Source organism: Telmatherina bonti (genome assembly GCF_933228915.1).
Source record: "Telmatherina bonti genome assembly, chromosome: 23".
NCBI classification, from domain to species: domain Eukaryota; kingdom Metazoa; phylum Chordata; class Actinopteri; order Atheriniformes; family Telmatherinidae; genus Telmatherina; species Telmatherina bonti.
Genome location: NC_136632.1, coordinates 16,142,827 through 16,162,316, shown reverse-complemented (window position 1 = coordinate 16,162,316; position 19,490 = coordinate 16,142,827). Strand labels below are relative to the sequence as shown.

The window sequence follows — 19,490 nt, the reverse complement described above, 5'->3', positions numbered from 1 at the left end:
GGGGATAACTTTAGCTAATTTATTTTTTTAGAGAAATCGTCCACATCTGAAAAACAGATTGCATATATGTGTCAGTGGTTTAATAATGGCTCCTGCTACTTTCCTAATTGTTTTTATATCAAGATCACTAACCCTTTACAGGGCACTCAATGAAATACCTTGAAATTTGAAATTTTAACCTAAAATTGTCCTCCTGGTTTGTACCAAGACCTCCATTTTGTTGTTACCTTTTTTTAAAAAATTTGTTTAATGCTGAAAATTAAAGAAAACAAAGTGATTTGTCACTTGCCTGACAAAGGGTTAATATTCTTTGATGTTTTATTGCATTTTTTATTGTGTCAAAAAACATATTTTTCAGGAGTGAGAAACATTGAATTTGAGTTGCTCTCCTTAGGATTTCCTTTAGGCATCTTATTTGCTGATATTTTCTTAGCCAGTCAGGCCAACGTTAACAAAAAAAACTATTGAAACCATCCACAATTCGCTGTCTGTCTGCAATAGTCTTATTATTTACCATAAAATAATCCAGATAACCTAAATTTTCCATTCTTCCTACAATGACAGTATTTAGCACCTTCCACTTTTTATTGACATTGTTTGTTTTTTTTTTACAGTTAAGTAGTTTAGTATAGTAATATTTTTTACCGTCACATATAATGCTACAATGCATACATCCTTTACATCCCTATGAGCAGCCAATGCAACCAATGCTTCTTCTACTGAATTTTAAACTGCTATTGTTATTAGTTGTTCTATAGTTTACACTTCATACACCATGAAGACCGGGAGATGATCACTGTTGTCATTTGATAATATGCGTTGAGGACAACATGACAGTCTTTGTAGATGTAAATACAGATGGCTAACATGTGTTTATTAATATGGAAGTACTTACATACTCGGAACTGACAAAATTATGCCCAAGTGATGAAAGAAATAAGAAGACCGAGAAAAAGGAAAGCACAAATGTTAACAATGGCCTTTTATGGAGAAGCGGCTGCTACTTCTGTACAGATGCATGTGTACAGACACTGCAGCCGAGTTAGTCTTGACAGTCCTGCACAGGTCCAGTTTTACCAACCCACACCTGCCCGAACATGTTAGAATGATTACCAAACCCAACACAAAATCCACAGACTTCTTCCCAGTGACATCTGGACCCAACCTATTGATGTATAGCCCACGACCCGACCATGACTTTTCCTGGATATTTTTAAAGTGATAGTGTACAGTAAAAAAAAAGGGAAAAGACAATGACAAAATAAATATGTTTAAAAGTTTATTTTAATCATAACTTCCTCTGAATATTTTTTTTTTTGAGTTGCATATTTTTTTGGAATTACTACACCACCTCCTGGCCTCTGATTTTTTGCCACATGGAGCCATTTGATTGGGAATTGACTTGCTTTTACTTGAATTTATACAAGGTTCCCTATCAGGTTCTGCCTCTAATAGTGCAGAATTGTGATATTTGTCTCATTTCTGTAGCATCAGTGTTTTTGAAAAACTATATGACTGTTCAGACTAAGGTTGCTTTGACAGATCAGATATAGATCTGATTTAGGACCATTTATTAAAGTGGCCTGGGTTGGATTAAAAAAAATAATTGACTGGCATTAAAAAAGAGAATATGAGGCACATATGGGCAAAAATTTGAATTTAGCTGCAGTGTGAACGTAGCTTATGTGTTTTCAGTTTAATACAAATTGGGACAATCTTTTTTAATCTATTTTTGAGCCCTAAAAACATTTCCATGTAAATTAAACAAGAAAAAACACAAGAAAATCGTCTAATTTTGTCTCAGACTTAATCACATAATACTCGAAGCTAGTTGCGAACCCCATCATCCAGAAATGCTGACATGCTTTAAGTAGCTTGGGTAACACTCAGTGGTAGACATTTTTAATAATAGTGACCATTTATAATCAGATAAGGCATGCAGTCGGGTAGTTGTCACCCATGAGAAGCCTCTGACACCAGCTAGTATAGCAAAGTGTAGCAGCAGATGAAGAAGTCATTGAAACCTGCGGAATGGGAATAATAAGCAAAACAATTTTGCCCGACAACGTATATAATTCCTGTCGTAGGAAATTTAAGATGCTTGAATCCCCATTTTCTTTCTCTCTTCCTTTCAGTTTGTTCCTTTCAGGGACTACATTGATCGATCCGGTAACCACGTCCTCAGCATGGCCCGGCTCGCCAAAGATGTTTTGGCCGAGATCCCTGACCAGTTCCTCTCCTACATGCGGACCCGTGGGATCAAGCCTTCGCCAGCACCACCTCCATACACACCACCGGGGCAACCCCTCCAGACCCAGATATAAGGAGCAGGGTAGAGTACTGTTTTTAGTCGCAGACGTTTACATGCGACACACTTCCATTTCCTTAAAGCCACTCTCCATGCCTTGTCGTCACGGAACACGGTGGTCTTTCCCGTGTTCAAGAAGCTGCATGTCGGGCCAGAGAAGGGAAGCTTTTGAGGGAAAAGCCAACAAGAGCCTGTTTACTTCCACTGTCAAGCATTCCTGTTACTGTCTGGATTTTTATTGATTTGTTTTGATTGATTGTTTTTTCTTCCTGGGGAAACCTGGCAAGGCCTCAGAAAGAGCTGGTAGGCAAAAGCTGTGAGGAGAACATGAAGGAAGAAAAGACAGGGGTGGGAAAAAAGGACCAAACCTTTGGAAACATTGCAAAGAGAATGTCTCCAGACAAACAAAAGGAATCACTTGATCTCAAATGAGCACTAACTTGTGTAAATAACTGGACATATGTAACTTGTCTGTCTCTTTCTCTCTCCAGCTCACTCACTGTTTACAGTAAAGGCTGTCCAGGATTTTTACTGTTGATACTTTTATATGCATATAGTTTCTAAATGAGCTTGTAATATTCTCTCTCACTTTCTCTTTCCTGGCATCTGTGTCAGGTAGCAGCAGTGCAGGTCCCAGTAGCCCTTCTGTACTGTACCGTACTGTGCTGTACCGTACTGTACTGTACTCTTGTGTTTGTATTAACCTTTTGCATGAGTGTAGCCTCAGTCAAGTGCATGTATTTAGTGGCCCTGCACTACCTCTTCTATCCATCTATCTGTCTGGGTGAGGCAAGTGTCTGCTCATTCATCTCTTAAACCATGTCTGTCTTCCTCGCTCTGTCATCTGTGCCTCTCTCATCAAGTAGCTGTGTTTCCATTCAACATTTTTTTGCAGGCGGTAGTAAGATAAATAACCTTTTATATGCATTATATCATGCTTATATTGTCAGCTTTATGACTAAATTTGAAGCACAGAAAATCTCTTCATATTTGGGATCAACTGATATTTATTGTCATTGGTCTTTAAAATGAAATATGAGCCTTGGTCAAACAGTAAAAATGATCAGCAAGTAAGATTATATAATTTTAGGAAATAATACAGTGTAGACATTGATGATTGCATTATTTTAGCCATGTTGGCTATAAAAGAATGCCATGTTTCCTATCCAGTTTACCACATCTGCAATCATAATGAACTCATGAGTTTGTGATTATGACATGAGAAGTGGTCCTCAACATCTAAGCAAATACAAAGGCTTGTAAAAAACTGCACGTTGATATGTGGCTGTATGTTTAATCATCCCTATAACAAGTATTTGAGACTATTAGTGTAAATTGGATTTAGTCAGATTGTAAATGACTTTGTTGTGAATTGGTGCTGTGCTAATTAATTTTAACCTGACTCCTAAAAATCCAGTCCATGAAAAAAATGGTAAGAAAAGTCAGTTTTACTATTTGAGGCCTTTATTTGTCCCTAAAACAAAATGTTAAAAAAAAAACAAGAAACACAGTTTTTAGAGATATTTTATATTTATTACCATGTTATTACAGGTAAGCTTCTGCTTTCATGTGTGCATTAAGTTGTGTTCCACAGGATTTTTAGAAAAAAAATTTTTTTACCATAAAATGATGCCAAATGTCCTCAGACACAGTGTCTGAGGACACAGTATGACATATGAGTATTTGTCTTATATGTCATGCTGGGCTCCTATGGGTTAAATTTGATGGACAAAAACTTGTGGTAAAATGTTTTATTTGTCCTTTAATTTTAAATGTGATCAAATACATGAATGACAAAGGATACTCCCATTAATAACACACAGCTTTTTTAAAAGCCTAACACTAGAATAGTGACTTTATCTGCAGACCTTCCACGTGCTAATCATGTTATAATAAGTAATAAGCTAATATTTGTATAAGTATTAGCATGCCCCCTGGAAAACAAAGTGATTTTATTCATTTGTTTACCTATACGCATGATTTGAAATTGTAATTTAGAGTTTGTGTCATTTGTGACAATCAATAAAAGCAACTCATCATGCTCTTTGGGATGCATAATAACAAAGTATCACTAATATCCATTCTGTGTTCTTTAATTTTAGCCTAGTTGGAGCCTCTCTTGCATTTGGTTTTACAGAAAAAAAAACATTATAAGAAACACTGTATTACTCTACAAGCTGTTTCTTGGCAACAAGTAATCCATATCTGTTATTGTTGTTTAATACTCAACACACCCAACATTTGTTTCTTATTTCTCTTCTATTTCCAAGACCAGGTGGTTTGAGCAGCTCAGAATTTCATGTAGCATCATTTGCAGTTGAATGGAAATGTAGCTACTGTTTCTTTGTGCATATCTGTCTCTGTCCTCCACACTGCCTTGGCCGTACGACTGCCCCCATATGCCCTGGGGTTTCATCTCATTGTGTCATTGCGCTACATTCTTACGCCATGTTTAAATCGACAGCAGCTGCTCTACAGCAAAATGCTGTTTGAGCAAAAAGAGCCCAGTGGTCAAAAATGCATTAAAAAACACATTTTTCTTTTGTATGCTCTTTGATTCTTGAGAACGTGCGTGCATGTTTTTTTGTTGTTTTTTTTTTACTTGCACATTTAGCTTTGATACAGCTTTGTACGTCTGTTTTTATGATGTGTATTAGTATGTTCCAATCATGTAAACAAAAAAGGATGATTTGTGCGAGCTGTGTTAGTCACCGACGACATCTGACAAGTTTTCAATTAACAGTGAGGTCTTCTATTTTTAACGTTGATGTGGGGTAAATGATCAGTGTTGTTGTGCGAGGCTGGTATTGATGAGTGAAAAGGTTGCCTGCGTGTTACAGGAATGCTTCTTTTAAAGCATTACAAAGGTGGACAAATGGAAACAGCTTCTAACATTTAAACCTATATTGATTAGGGAATGAATTTAAATTGCAGCATTAAATCAATGAAAGGATATTTCTAACATTACAATGACCACAAAGCAGATAGTATTTGAAGAAATGTATTATTTGATGAACTAACAGTAATGTTTCCAGTATATAGCACTTAATTCAAAACTGAAAAACTGCTGCTTTTGGCTAAATATGAGAAGAGAAATCATTAAAAGGGTCCATTTTAGTTCCCCTCTTTAACTTTAAATCAAATCACATGTTGATCATCATTTCGTTGTGTCTTTATTTAGAATAATTGGCATATTTAACTGAAAACTAAATCTAATAAACAGTGTGAGCAGCGGTAGCAAAACATGCTGATATTTAAATTCCATGATTTGTCCATGTTTAACATGATTATGGACATCACATTTTATGCATGATTCATATATTGTCTGCAAAGAAGTTTTCTTGTGACAGGTCTGCAAAAAAAAATAAATAATGCACCAAAATCAAACCTTAAACAATAGATGTTTAAATAATTCTCGTGTAAATCTCCTTTTGCATATGCAAAAGTTAAGTTTAAAATAATGTGATTTATCTGAGGCAACAACACAGAAAGGCATGTTGGATAACTAGCCTGGCAATCCCAAACATATCTTTGCTCTTTCACTCATCTCTTGCGTTCCTTTTTTTTTTTACTGTAGCAAAACTTTGATATGGCTGAAGTCACCATATGAGTGTGTGTTAGCTCGGTTCTCTTGCAGCCCCTTGCTGTGTTCAAAGCACAGCTGGACATATCATTAGGGCTGCAGGTCAAAATGAGGAGCTCATTACTGCTGCAGATACGCAGTAAAAACACAGCCACCAAACTGTTAACAAACCCAGTACTGTGGGTGTCACTGTGGGTTTTTCACAGGCACTGTTGATTGGAGGGGCAGAAAAGATTTCTCTTTTGCCATTTTACATGCCTACTTCTACATTTTACTGAATGTAGCTTACATTTGGGACACTAATTTCATGTATTACTACTATATTTAAATATAATAAATAAAAATATGAAAAGAAAGCCATTAGATATGATGAAGTCAAATAAACTGATTTTAAAAGAGTTTTATTTTATAAAAGGTTTAAACTTTTTTTCCTTTCATTTGCTTCCACAATTAAATGCTAAACAAACATAGGTTCAGTAAGTCTTTTGGGTTGGAATATACATCTATTACTGGGGGTGTAAAGGTAAAATCATGATTTTGAGGTTTCAGTTTGATTCTTTTTTGGTACATCAAGGGAATAAAAACAAAACCTAAAACTGCTTAACGTTGGTGTAAACAGGACCATGTTTAATGACATTTTAAGCTAAAAGCAAAAAGGGAAATGATTTCAATAAATTCTCCAATAAGAGATTATTAAATAAAATATGGCATTGACATATCCCCTCTGTTCTAATGGACAGTCTACACATGCATATTATAAGAGAGGGAGGAAAAATAATTCACTAAAACTTGTAGAAATATTAGTTAATTCACAGTTCAATGTTTTAAAAGTAAAATGTTAATTGTATGAATGCTGTAAAAGCTAAAGTAACATGATTAGTTGCAAGGCTATGACATGATTGGTTAATAAGAAACTGTTTCATTTGGCTCATTTTCAAATAAAGTCTGCATTGTACATAAAAAACGCTCTTTTTTTATGTATTGTATTTGTTATCATTAAACGCAAAAGTTGTCATGAAATCCTTTTTATGCATTTTCGAACTAGAAACAAAAATCTGTAGGAAAAAAGGCCTTCAGGCCTTCATGCCTTCTGTAGTGATTCTGTGTTCGAGCACAGTTCATCAGGAACAAGTTTTCAGGGATTGGGGGCGGTACCTGAGTGGGCGGGGTCTGATTGGGCGGGGCAAGAGGGGAACTAATCTCCCAACACAGCTCGACACCAACAACACATCTCAGTCACCAGAGGCTGGGCTGCACTCAGTTGTTTACAAAGTTTGTGCAAGGAGGTTACTCTTCCTTGTGGGAACTCTGTATGTGTCCAATCCATACCCAAAAATACAAATACATGAACCTTTACATCCCTATGTAATAATTAGTGGTTTTTAATAGTTTAATCAAACATCAATGCGGCATATATGTTCAAATTTAAATGTAAATATTAAAAACTGAATATTTGGAAACTTGTAAAAGAAGTTGCAGATTTATGAGATTCAAACTTTTTCAGTTCTTAAATGAAGTACCTTTCGATTCTATTCAGTTACTTTCATTTATATGCTTTGTCCACTCACATTTAGCTTTCCCAATTATTTCCTTAGTCTTAGTCTTAGTTGGAGAAACACGACATTACAGTGCAAAAGCTAAGTAACTGACCCATGAAACTAAAAGTGTGAGTGTGCAAGTATGTGTGTGTGCATGCAAGTATTTTATAGTGAATTAAGATTGTGTGTCTATGAGTGCCTGCAAGGCAGCTTTACAAGAGTGTTTTATTAGACCAAGTGAGGTGTTAACACACATAAGATCTTTGTTTACTAAAGACATCCAAATAATATATTGTATGCTTGTCATATCTTCTTAACAATGTGCACTATGTTTGCATGTACAGTTTTACAAAGGATGCACCAGTTCCTTTTGTTGAAAACTGAGTGTTTTTAAATATACAAATCTATATGAGAATTAACTGTACAAAATGGCCTTAAATCTTTCACTGATTTTCTTGGAATTGTGCGATGCCTTCTGCAGAAAAATTATTTGCGTAAAGGAATTGACAGGTATCTATTTTGTGTCAGTGTTTCTATTGCTTTCTAGTGTATTTTCTTTGCACAAGTTCAGTTAATGGAGAAAATATCTTGTACTTTTTTGAAACCGTGATTAATCAGATAAAGCATGGCTGAAGTACTGATTGATAATATATAGATGACTATTTCTGTATTGAACTATGGATTTTTAAATAAATATTCTTATCAAACAAAAATAGCTGGATTGAGTGTTTTGTTTTTCTGTTGTCTATTTTTTTTTTTTTTTATGTCTCACAGGGCCATTTTAATTGTTTACTATTCATCATGTTTTTTTTTTTGTCCTGTTTCCATTTAACTGATATGTGGTTTGCTGACTTGGCTAATTACAGTGCAGGAAAGCACACAGCACATGACCATTAACCTCCAGCAAAGGCATTACACTTGAAATAATTTAAAACATACAATTTCTTTCATTTAAGATACTTTTTTTTGGTTTACTGATCATCTATTTTCTATACATTTGGAAAAAAAAACATTTATTTTTTTATCTTATATCTAATTATTTTTTTAAAAATAGTGAAAGCATCAATGCCCTGCCATTCAGAAATACCCTGTTTTGTACTTTGTATCTGTTGGAGGTTGATGTGATTCTTCATTAATATTTGCAGACTCAGCAAGAGGTTTGACAGGTGCTGAGACCGATTTTCCCAATCCAGCTTGTATTTGTCAGATTTTTAGGATGCCACCGGTGTCAGATTGGTGGGGGTTACAGAGTTGTGCTTAACAGGGATGTTGCTGCCTGCAGCTGACAGATTATCGTTCAAATATTAAAACTTGAAACGTAATTTCTACAAGAAAACAGATGCCCCTCTCCTGTTAAGTCATTAAGCGCTTCATATTAGTTTAGCTTGGTGTAAAACTGAACTTGGCTCTTGCTTAAGGTACAAAACTTTTTTAATTTGTTTAAACACGTAAAAATAACTTTATGTCTAATGTGTTTATTTTATTCCTATCTTCCAGAAAGGTCATGCATTTGTTTGGTTATCCTTGTTTGATTGTTGGCAGCATTGTTAATGATGTATTTGAATGAAAAAATACAGAAGAAATGAAGATCAATCCTAATGCATTCAACTGGGGGTTCTGGGGTCTTTTAGATGGCTACTATTACTTCTTGATCCAATGGGAATAATTAATGGGCTTTTGATTTGTACTCCGGGTTTTCGAGTACCAAGCTTGATTTGTACTCCGGGTTTTCGAGTACCAAGCTTGATTTGTACTCCGGGTTTTCGAGTACCAAGCTTGATTTGTACTCCGGGTTTTCGAGTACCAAGCTGGAAATGCAACAAGAATGCCCCCTTAAATTTAGATATAATTCAGAATGTCAGGAAAGATTTGCTAGCTCTGATATCACACATTACAAATGGTTGCTAATTTCTAGATGTGACTTTTGACCTCCAAGTCAAATAAAATGACCAGAAGTTTTTTCTTGACATTCTGACTTAAGAACCATATGAATTGTCAGATAAAAAAAAGTTTGTTTGGAGCCTGGAAAGTCTTATTGCTTGTCAAAATAAATACAAACTCCAAAGTTTTACTCATGACTGCAACTTAACTGGCAACCTGCTGCCAAGAACAATTGGATTCACACTTTTGATTTACCTCCCTCTTCCTCCATATTATTTCCATATGAGTGCATATGAACTGTTGTTTTTATGGCAACTGTATTAGTTTTTTTTTTTTAAATGCCATATGCCTAAAAGTTCCAGTTAGTGTTATTTCTTCAAATTCCCTCTTGTTTGCTAACAAGCATATAGCAGACATAATTATCTTTAGTCTGTATATTGGCTGATTGTTATTGTCAAATGTGTAACTCTGTAAATAGAAATGATATATAGAGAGAAATAGAGCATCTTTTATATTTGTTCCTAATTATCTCCTTGAGGAGCAGCACAGAGGATGTCATTTAAATATTTTCTCATAAAACACGACCATGCCTTCTAAATACTTTGCTGATTTAAGCCAAAAATCCATCTGTTTTCCATAGCTCCTTATTCTTAATCAATACAGACAAAACAGAATTCATCAGTTCGCTGATATCAGTCTCAGATGGTCAGGAGTTATAGCTCTCAGCTAGCCCTGACTGAGACCTGGATCCGTCCAGAAAACACAGCTACTCCAGCTGCCCTCTCCCGTAACACAGATTTCACTCATACACCTCGCTCTGCTGGACGACGAGGTGGAACGGGCACCCTGCGTCCTAAAAAATGGAACTTTACCTCTCTCTGTCCCATGGCTTCCTACTCGGCACTCAAATATCATGCAATTAAGGTTTCTGCAACTACCAATACATACATTCTGGTCATATATCGGCCTCCAGGAGGCAATATGGATGACTTTATCTCTGAGATGGACATGTTACTCTCTGACATACCTGATGATGGCACAGCGCTAATTGTCATGGGAGACTTAAATATTTACACTTGCAAAACTCCAATGACTTTATGAACCTCATCAATTCATTCAATGTCAGGCTAATCCAGACTCATCCAACACACAAAGCTGGCAACGCTCTTGATTTGGTACTGACCAGAAACTGCTCCACAGTTGATCTGTCAGTCACTCCGCTGCACCTCTCAGACCACTTCCTGGTCAAATTCTCAGCCATTCTCTTTCATGGCGCTCAAGAGGGTCCGAGGATGGTTTCTTACCGCAGAAACCTTAGATCTCCAAGCCCTGCACAACTATCTGAACTCTACCCTTCCCTCTGATTCAGATTTCTCCTTACTGTCTGTTAGTATGCCAACAGAAACACTCTGCTCCTCTCTTGCCTTCTCTCTCGACAAACTCTGTCCTCTGTTGTCTAAGCCAGCCAGACAGAATCCACCCAGTCCATGGCTCACTGATGTTCTAAGATGTCACAGAGCAGGTCTCGGGGCAGCAGAAAGAAAGTGGCGCAAATCCAATGAACTCACTGATTTGTCAGAGTACCGGCTTCAGTTCTCACTCTTCACATCCAGCCTAAAGGCTGCCAAGATAGACTTCTATCAGAACAAGATCCGCAATGCGCCCAACGCACAACAGCTATTCATGGCATTTAACTCTCTTCTCTTTCCACCTCCTGCTCAGCCACCAGCCATGCTGACTTGCAGAAATGTTTGCATCCTTTTTTTCACTGAAAAGGTTGCTACCATCAGTAATCAGTTCTCTGAGCCTGACCAGCTCAGTCCACCACATCCAGCTAGTGGTGCTTCATTTTCCTCTTCTCTTCTCACTACACACCTCCTCACTCGGTGCAGTCATAAGCTCTCATGGCTTCTCCTATCACTGTTATGTTGATAACACTCAGCTTTTCCTCTCCTTTCATCCGGATGACAGATTATTCTCAATGAGAATATCAGCTTGCCTTGCTGACATCTCTGCGTGGATGAAGGCTCGCCACCCTCCGCTCAATCTGTCCAGGACAGAGCTCACTGTCTGTCCAGCCAATCCTTCCTTACATCAGCAATTAAGTGTGAAGCTTGACTCTATCACACTTGTTCCTACTCTGCTGCCCGGAATCTTGGTGTCATGGTGGATGACCAGTTGACCTTTAAGGTCCATGTTGCTTCAGTTGCCTGTACCTGCCGATATGCTCTCTACAACATCAAGAGAATCAGACCGTACATGACAGGTACACACGACTCAGCTGTTGGTTCAGGTTCTGGTCATCTCACGCATCGATTACTGCAATTCCCTACTGGCAGGTCTGCCTGTATGCTCTATTAAACTTCCGCAGATGATCCAGAACGCCGCAGCGCGTTTGGTCTTCAACCAACCCAAATGAGCTCACGTCACTCCGCTGCTAATCGCACTTCACTGGCTTCCGGTCGCAGTACGCATCAGATTTAAAGCTTTGCTTCTGACTTACAAAACAATAACTCAAACAGCTCCCATCTACCTTCACTTCCTAATCCAGGTCTACACTCCCTCTCGACAGCTACGTACCACCAGTGAAAGACGCCTTGTGTTACCACCAATAAGTGGGACTAAATAACTAGCCAGATTCTTTTCCTCTGTTGTGCCACGATGGTGGAATGATCTCCCAAACTCTGTCCACTCTGCAGAGTTAAAGTTATCTCATGTGTTTAATTTAAATGTAATCTTTCACCATTTGAAGTGTTTTAGATGTGCAGAGGATGTGGCAGGTAATCAGAGAAACTCCCCTCAACTGGTCTAATTGGAAGATGCTCATTTTAAAAATGGTAGGTCGTTAGTTGAACTAAAACATTTAGTTTTCAACTCATGCACTGTCCCCCATTGCAGGTTTTTACATAACTACCCTGACCTCCATGAAAGTAAGTTAGCACCAAGGGAGGGATGTCTGTGGTGATGTAACCTGATACGTTTCCCCTTTTCAGTCCTCTGTTACATAGTATCACACGCTTGATGCCATTCATTTACCAAATAAATAATAGCATACTAGTCATGTTCTGACAGTTTTGGTTTGGTTCCTGTTGGATATCTATTTCAGGTCTTGTGTTATTTTGTCAGCTTGGCTTAAATTCAGTTCAGCTTGATTTGTATCGTGCCAGTTCATCTCCATGCACTTTTTCAGACAGGTCAATTCAGTTCATTGTAGTTCACTTATAAACTAAATTCAACAAATTTTTGTAGTGGCCTACATTAGTTTCATTTATAACTGTGAACATATAACCCAGTTAGGAAAAAGGACTGTTTAGATAAGGAAACCAACAGATTGCATCAGATATGTTTGATCTGTTTGATTCAGTCAGGGCAACCTGAGCTGTGCAACTTCATGGGGTGGAGGTAAAAAGGCCAGGAGCAAGGGGTCAACAGGATCATAGCTCTGAGCTAGCCGCAACAAATTTTCATTACCTGTTCTTGGAATATTGCACAAAAAATATGCACAACATTACATGCATTTGCGATCTACTTCTAGTAACACAGGAGATCAGAACGGCATGCATGTTCTTCATCTTGCCTCAAAAAATTGTCAGTAGTGATAGCAAACCATGTATCCCATGCTTTCACTTGACCAAGTACATGAGAAAAAAAATACAATTTCTTGTTAAATATGAAAGTTTTGTTCTTTAAAAGTGTAATTTTAGGCCTACATTTTTTTTAGTTAACTGTTAATATCCATCCACCCATCCATTTTTTTCTGCTTAGGGTTGTGGGGGCAGCAGCCAAAAGAGGGAAGCCCGGACTTTTTCTCACAACTTCTTCCAGGTCATCCAAGGAATCCTGAGGCATTCCAATGCTGGGCAAGAAATATAGTCTCTCCAACATGTCTTGGGTCTTCCCCAGACCCTCCTGGACATCCCCAAAAATAGGCCATATTAATTTCAACAATTAAAATGAGAATAAATTCAAATGATGAAGAACATTTCCTCTAACATGACAATATGTTGCGCTGTGTGCTGTGTATCACTGTTTATAATTCTATGTGTTACTGGTCAGATTTTCAAGCTTTCCTAAAATTGATTCATATAAATAGTGGATTTCCTGTAACGTATCATTACAGAACATTTCTGTGGATGAAATTAGTCTGCAGCAAGGTCTAGACAATGTTGATGTGACCCAATGTTGATGTGACCCAAATACGCGAACAAATTTCTTCATCTCATAAAATTCCAAAAGCCATTAAGTAAATCAGACATATTTTCAATTTAGCATAAAGACCTTAACGTTAGTCACTGAATAGAATATTCTGCATCATTAACTTCTACTTTTTTAGATTTTCTTCCCACTCATTTATATGATTCGGCAAATAAATGTTAAAAGATGAGGTGAACACAATTTTGGATTCCAATCTTAATAATCTGATTGTTGAATGGGTGAGAATATATTTTATCCATATTTGACAGGAGCTTTCTATAACAGTTGGTCCAATGTCTTTTGCCACTTTTCTAGTAAAATGACAAGCCTTTAAATATGCATTGTGGCTGGTAGTTTAATTATGTGCCCATCATCTGAGTAATTTGTCTTGGGCAAACATGGATCTTAATTTTCAGAAGACGCTTTTGTTGGCATTTATTGCACATATCAACTAAGGGAGAAAAGGCTCGTATCATTTGTCTAATTTGTCAAATAGTGTCTCCTCTTTGTCTTTCTGACATCATACTGCTGGTCACTATGAAATCAGTTGGAGCCAGATGTTTTGAGAAACATCTCATTTCACAAAATACATTTAATCTTTCTCATCTCGTTATCACTGGCATCTCCTTTTTTTCTGGCTGCCTAACCTCAGCTTTGTTTTTCTTTAGCACTTTTCTACTCATATAATGAGCAAAAAAGGGAAATGGAAATTGGCATTTGCAGTAAATTAGCCTGAGACTGGTTTGGTAATAGTTACCTAAGATAGTTATTTTCTGATCCTCATCATTTGTTACATTTATGACATCAGAGTAGATCAAATAAGATTTGTGATGTTTTTTTTTCCTGTACAGGGAGAGCCTTGTGCATGCCTCAGGTTGCTATAAATAGCTTTATTTTCCCAGAGCCCCTGAGGTAAAGGGAAGAGATGGATGGATTGATTGTGGGTTGAAGAGAGGCAGAGTGAGGAAAAGGTGCTAATATCCCTGTCAGTCAAATCCAGAAGAGAGAGAGAGGGAGAGAGTGGGGGAGGTATGGCACTCAAAACTCAACACAACATGCACAAACATACAACAGAGGAGGAACAGCATGGTTCATGAACAGAACTAAAGCAAAAGATGAAGATTTCAATGAAGAATTTGCCACAGGAAAAAAGTTTATACATATATATATATAGATAGATATATATTGGCTGAGTGCAATAATATGCTAAAATTGTTAAAAGGAACATTCAACCAGGCCAGTGCAAGCAGAGGAATAATACTTCGCCTGTGCATCAAATCCTTTACGCTTAGAGAAAACAAAGAAAAAACTCCCTTTTGCTTCTTAACTGTTCAAATACTGATTCATCAAATTATAATGTAGTTAAAACTTGATACAAAAGGTTGTGTCAGGTTTTCGTCCCTGAAAAGGACTTGATGCCTTAATACTTGAGTAAGTCTAATGAACACTGTGTTCGGTGTCTGTCAGCCAGGGTCGTAATTATGTACGCTTGTTGCTTCCTGACACAGTCTGTAGCTTAGCAACCTGCCACAGAGATGGAGCTAAAGTTGGATCTCATTTGAATATTCCTCAGAAATGAAAAGAAAAAGAATATCAGGTGGTCTGCACGACACTAAATGGAAAAGTTGCGCTTTTTCAAACTTCAATACGGTGTTTGGAAAAAGGCAAACTGTTCCTATGCATCCTTCAAACTTTTAACGATGGTATAGAAGTCGTATGAATGTGGGCAGGTTGCATAATTACTGTGTGCTATTAATTAAACTAAACACATGTTTTGATCGCTCCTCCTGTCCAACTCCCACCACTCTCAAAAATAGAATATTTTCTTCTGTTCGCAAATTGTTTTTGCTTTAAAAGGTGCAAAGAGATGACGTTTAGGTTCAGTGCATCTCTTATATAAACTTATGATATGAACATATGTAACATCTAAATAAGATCTATTTCTGTTAAACGCTTCTGTTAATCCTTGTCACACTTTTTTTTTATGTTGTGTTCATTGTTTTATTTTACTAAACTCTTTTTTTCCAAGCAGACACCTACGTATCCTGACATTTAGTACCTTTTCTTTCCCAATAACTAGTTTGTTAAAGTAATTCCTGTTACCTAAACTTGCCAGTGTTCCCTGTGTTCGGTTACATGTCTAACTGTAGACCACAGCCTTGAGAAAATAGATACTTTATCCAACTTACTCATTGTTACATGCATCACTTGTACAAACTTGTCATCCCTGTTATCTCCAGGTGGTTCCAAATAGCTGAAGTGGAGATCTGCCTAGCCTGGGATCTATTGGCTGGTTCAAATTCAGATGCTCCAATCAGCACTAAAGATCACCCTTTAAAAGAGCAGCACGTGGGGGCCATCAGGCTCTTCTGTTTTGCCTGTGTTTGTTAATGGCATGGTGGAACAGCTATGTGGGGAGGCATGAGGACCAGGTAAGTTGGGGCGCCCTTTACATTTCCACACGTAGAAAGCATTGTATAGACACACTAGGGCTAGAGGCTGTTGCCACCCCTTGTAAATGTTTTGGTCAAGATGGTTATTAGATCAGTTAGATAGGAGTTTATTTGGTTTTGATTTGGTTTACAGGTACAGTCTGAGTTAGGCCTCGTTTTGTTTTATTGGTTTCTTTGATTTTGGCACAGCCTAAATGTCCCATCCTCTCCCACAGGTTCCATAATCCTGCCATATCCAAGACCTGTAAATAAACGTGTCAACCCTCTATACTTGTCTTGTCTCCCTCTGTGGTTGTCAGGTTGCACCCCTCCCAGGGGACGTAACCCTCATGAACCATGCATCTCAGTCCCTGGTGCACAGTCCTGCAGGTTGTAGATACTTCCCTGCTACAACACACCTGATTGAAATGAAATGGATCCAAGGGTTTTGTTAGTGATTTAATGACCCAAAACCATCATTATCCCCACACGCAGGGGCACTGGGGCAGTGCTTCCATTGTGCCATGTCAACCTCAGTTGTGTTATGTTACAAAATTCCCTCCTGATGGTGTTACTGAGAGTCAAAGTGTTTAGTGTTGATAGTTTTGCCTTGAATGCTTTGAGAGCAGCTGTGGGATTAAGTTATCTGTAAACTGAGACCACTTTAAAAGATTTAGTAAAAGAGTGAGAATCAATTTTTGTTTTAACTGCTGTCTTTGCTGTTGCACAATTGCTTGTTGATGATTACTTGAATTTTTTCATGTCATGTATTCTACAACTCAATCGTTGTTTCTTGTACTTGCTCTTAGCTGAGTGATTCAGGTACAAGTGCAATCATTTCCTTAAGACTTGATTTTAAAAAAAAATTTAAAAAAAGTCAAACAATAATTTGCATTTAAATCAAAATTACACAATGAAATGATTAAAGTGAGACCATTAAAATCAAAGCTTAATTTCTCATGATTGTTGGATAATTGAGTTTAGATTTTGATATGTTGTGGTCAAACAAGAAATCAGGTCATTTGTGCAGATTTTCAAGTTTTGCCTCTCCTCCTTGCTTATTTTGAATGATAAAAATCACACTTTAGAAATCAAACTTTTGCCTTAATTTGCAGTTCACAAAATAGATAAAACCCTAACAGAGTTGGTTTGTGATGGTTAGAGAGACACCACACAAACAGAAAACCACCATGTCTCAATCAGCACGACACGAGGCAACTTGTTCTTCCACATGTAATATATTATGGATCACGGCTGTTGAGTGTTTCCACTTCAGCTAGCGATGCATTATACATGGAGACACAAAGCAGATAAACGGGATGCTTGAGGCTTTGTTGCTTGGTGTGTGGTTGTGGGAAAGATGGTAAGGTCACCAGAGAATCCAGTGCGTTGCTGATGCACATTTTGAGTATTTGTTGCCATGTTAGTAGTCTCTCCAGCCACACATGAAGTGTATGAGGGTATCAACCCAGACATGTGAATACATGTATGTGTGCTGACATGAGGATGCATGAGTGGGAAGCTGACTGATGAACAGTGAAAGGGTCAAGGGTGTCTTGGGAAGTTAGAGAATAATTTGACAGCAATGACTTCACCATGACTCTGCTGAGTCTACATGCTCGCATATACTTATGCACAAGCGTGTAGACTACTATATGCTGATCCACAAAAAACTCACAGGGATTAAAAAAGATGTAACTATTCAAATTGATATAAAAAGGAAACAATTAAAGAGAGTTTGATAATTTACTGAACAAAAGCCACCATTTCAATTTTTACATCCTATTATGATCATAGCTGATTTATGTAAAATAAATCTTTTTCAGCATCATTCATGTTGCTGGTAAAAGTCATGAAAATTTAGTAATAAACTACATCAAAGTCTTGTTCTTTGCTGAATTTTTGTTTTTAGACTTTATTAATCCACAAAATTAAGCTATGTTTATATCCTGATGCATTTGTTTATTAGTATTATAGTTTTAACTGTTCTTTAAGAGGGAAGTGTTGTTTTTAATTCCTTGTTTTATTGTTTCTATGGTGTGTTGGCTCCCCCCCACCCCCCATTCTGTACGGTAATTTGAGATCAATTCAGTAGGTATGAAGTGTACCATACAAATAAAATCGGCTTAATTTTTAAAAACAAAACAAACCATTGTATGTTTTGAAGAGTGGCCAGGCAAGAGGGTGGTGGCCATGGCAACTTCTTAGCCCCGCCCGTGTTGTGTAAGTGCAAAAGATGTAAATCATGCTCTTCAGTTTACCCATACTGTCTCTGCCCCAAACATCTTTCATTTCACAATTTTGGTTTTACACAGTAGCTGTTTTTAGCTAAAACCTTCATAACACTAACACCATGCCTGTTTAGTGGAGAATAGCCACGACAAAGCCTGATGATTCGCTGATTAGTTTGTGCCAACAAAAATATAGCCACATAGGCAGTGAGAATACAACTTCAAACAAGGCCAACACCAGATGTTCCCAAGTCCAAACATCAACTGAAACCTTTAGATGCGTCTCTTCTCCAACACACCTGACTCATTTGGTTTAACTACCTCACCTGCATGTCATTCAGCTCTGCAGATGCCTGATAACGAGCACTTCATTTTATTCAGGTGTGTTGAAGAAGGGTTGATTCTGAAAGTGGCAGGACATATCTTGAGGACCGTGTTTAAGTACCACTGCCATACGTCACCTGTCCTGGTTAGAGTCGTAAGTCTTTGTCAGTATTTGCTATGAGACAGAGGAATGTGGCATATGACCTGGGATTCCCTTGCCTTTTCTAAATTGACATTTAAGATATTTTAATTAGAAAACTGAAAATAGTTGAGTTCTGTTTTGCTTCTTGTTATATTTAAGTGTCAAATGTTCTTATTTGGGCTTCCTTGTGTTTGTTTTTTAATATTTTTTTTAAATAGGCCTCCTCAAAATGTAACCCTGCCAATGTTTGAAATCATCTTTTGAATAAAAGATTGCGGCTCCTGTTTCATCGTGTTCGACAAATAACACAAAAGAATGAAAGAAACTGGCATCACAAAAACACTCCTTTAACGGGATATCCATCTCCACGCTTGTACTTTTGTTTTACATTCATTTCACAATTTACCTCATGACAAGCTTCATATTCCACAACCTTTAGCCTTTCTGGAGAGAATTATTTTATATTTCCCAGACAAGCAGGTCTATAAGGACGCTTTGAGACGATTATGTGTGTGTGGTGTTTTTTTGTTTTTTTTTTGTTTAGTTTTTTTTTTTTTAAATAAAAAATTAGCCCCCCTATTTTTCCAGGAAAGGGATCCAAGTGTAAAAAAATGAGGTCTTTGTTGAAACTACCCACTCAAAGAGTTAGGACATTTATCAAGAACGGCAAGCTTCTTGCTTTTGAAATAATGCCACTGACAGTGACATTTCTTTTACTGACAGAGATGCTGTAATATCCTGATTCACACGAACATCTCCACATTGAATCAGAGAAGTAACGAGACCAGAAAGCTGCTGATGCCCAGAAGTGATCCTGTGAGATTTGTCTCTTTTCTATAATCACTCTCTATGTGATT

At 37.3% G+C, this 19,490-nt stretch overlaps 1 protein-coding gene across 1 annotated transcript in view; it reads left to right on the top strand.

Annotated features, from left to right (window-relative positions):
* The window catches only part of LOC306773192 (copine-8), a 107,878-nt gene extending 104,601 nt beyond the window's left edge, over nucleotides 1-3,277 (top strand). Inside the window, exon 20 of the mRNA XM_079262937.1 lies at nucleotides 2,136-3,277. Coding sequence (XP_079119063.1) covers nucleotides 2,136-2,324 — 189 coding nt within the window. The 3' untranslated portion in view covers nucleotides 2,325-3,277. The remainder of the gene's footprint in view (nucleotides 1-2,135) is intronic.
* Nucleotides 3,278-19,490: the final 16,213 nt, after the last annotated feature.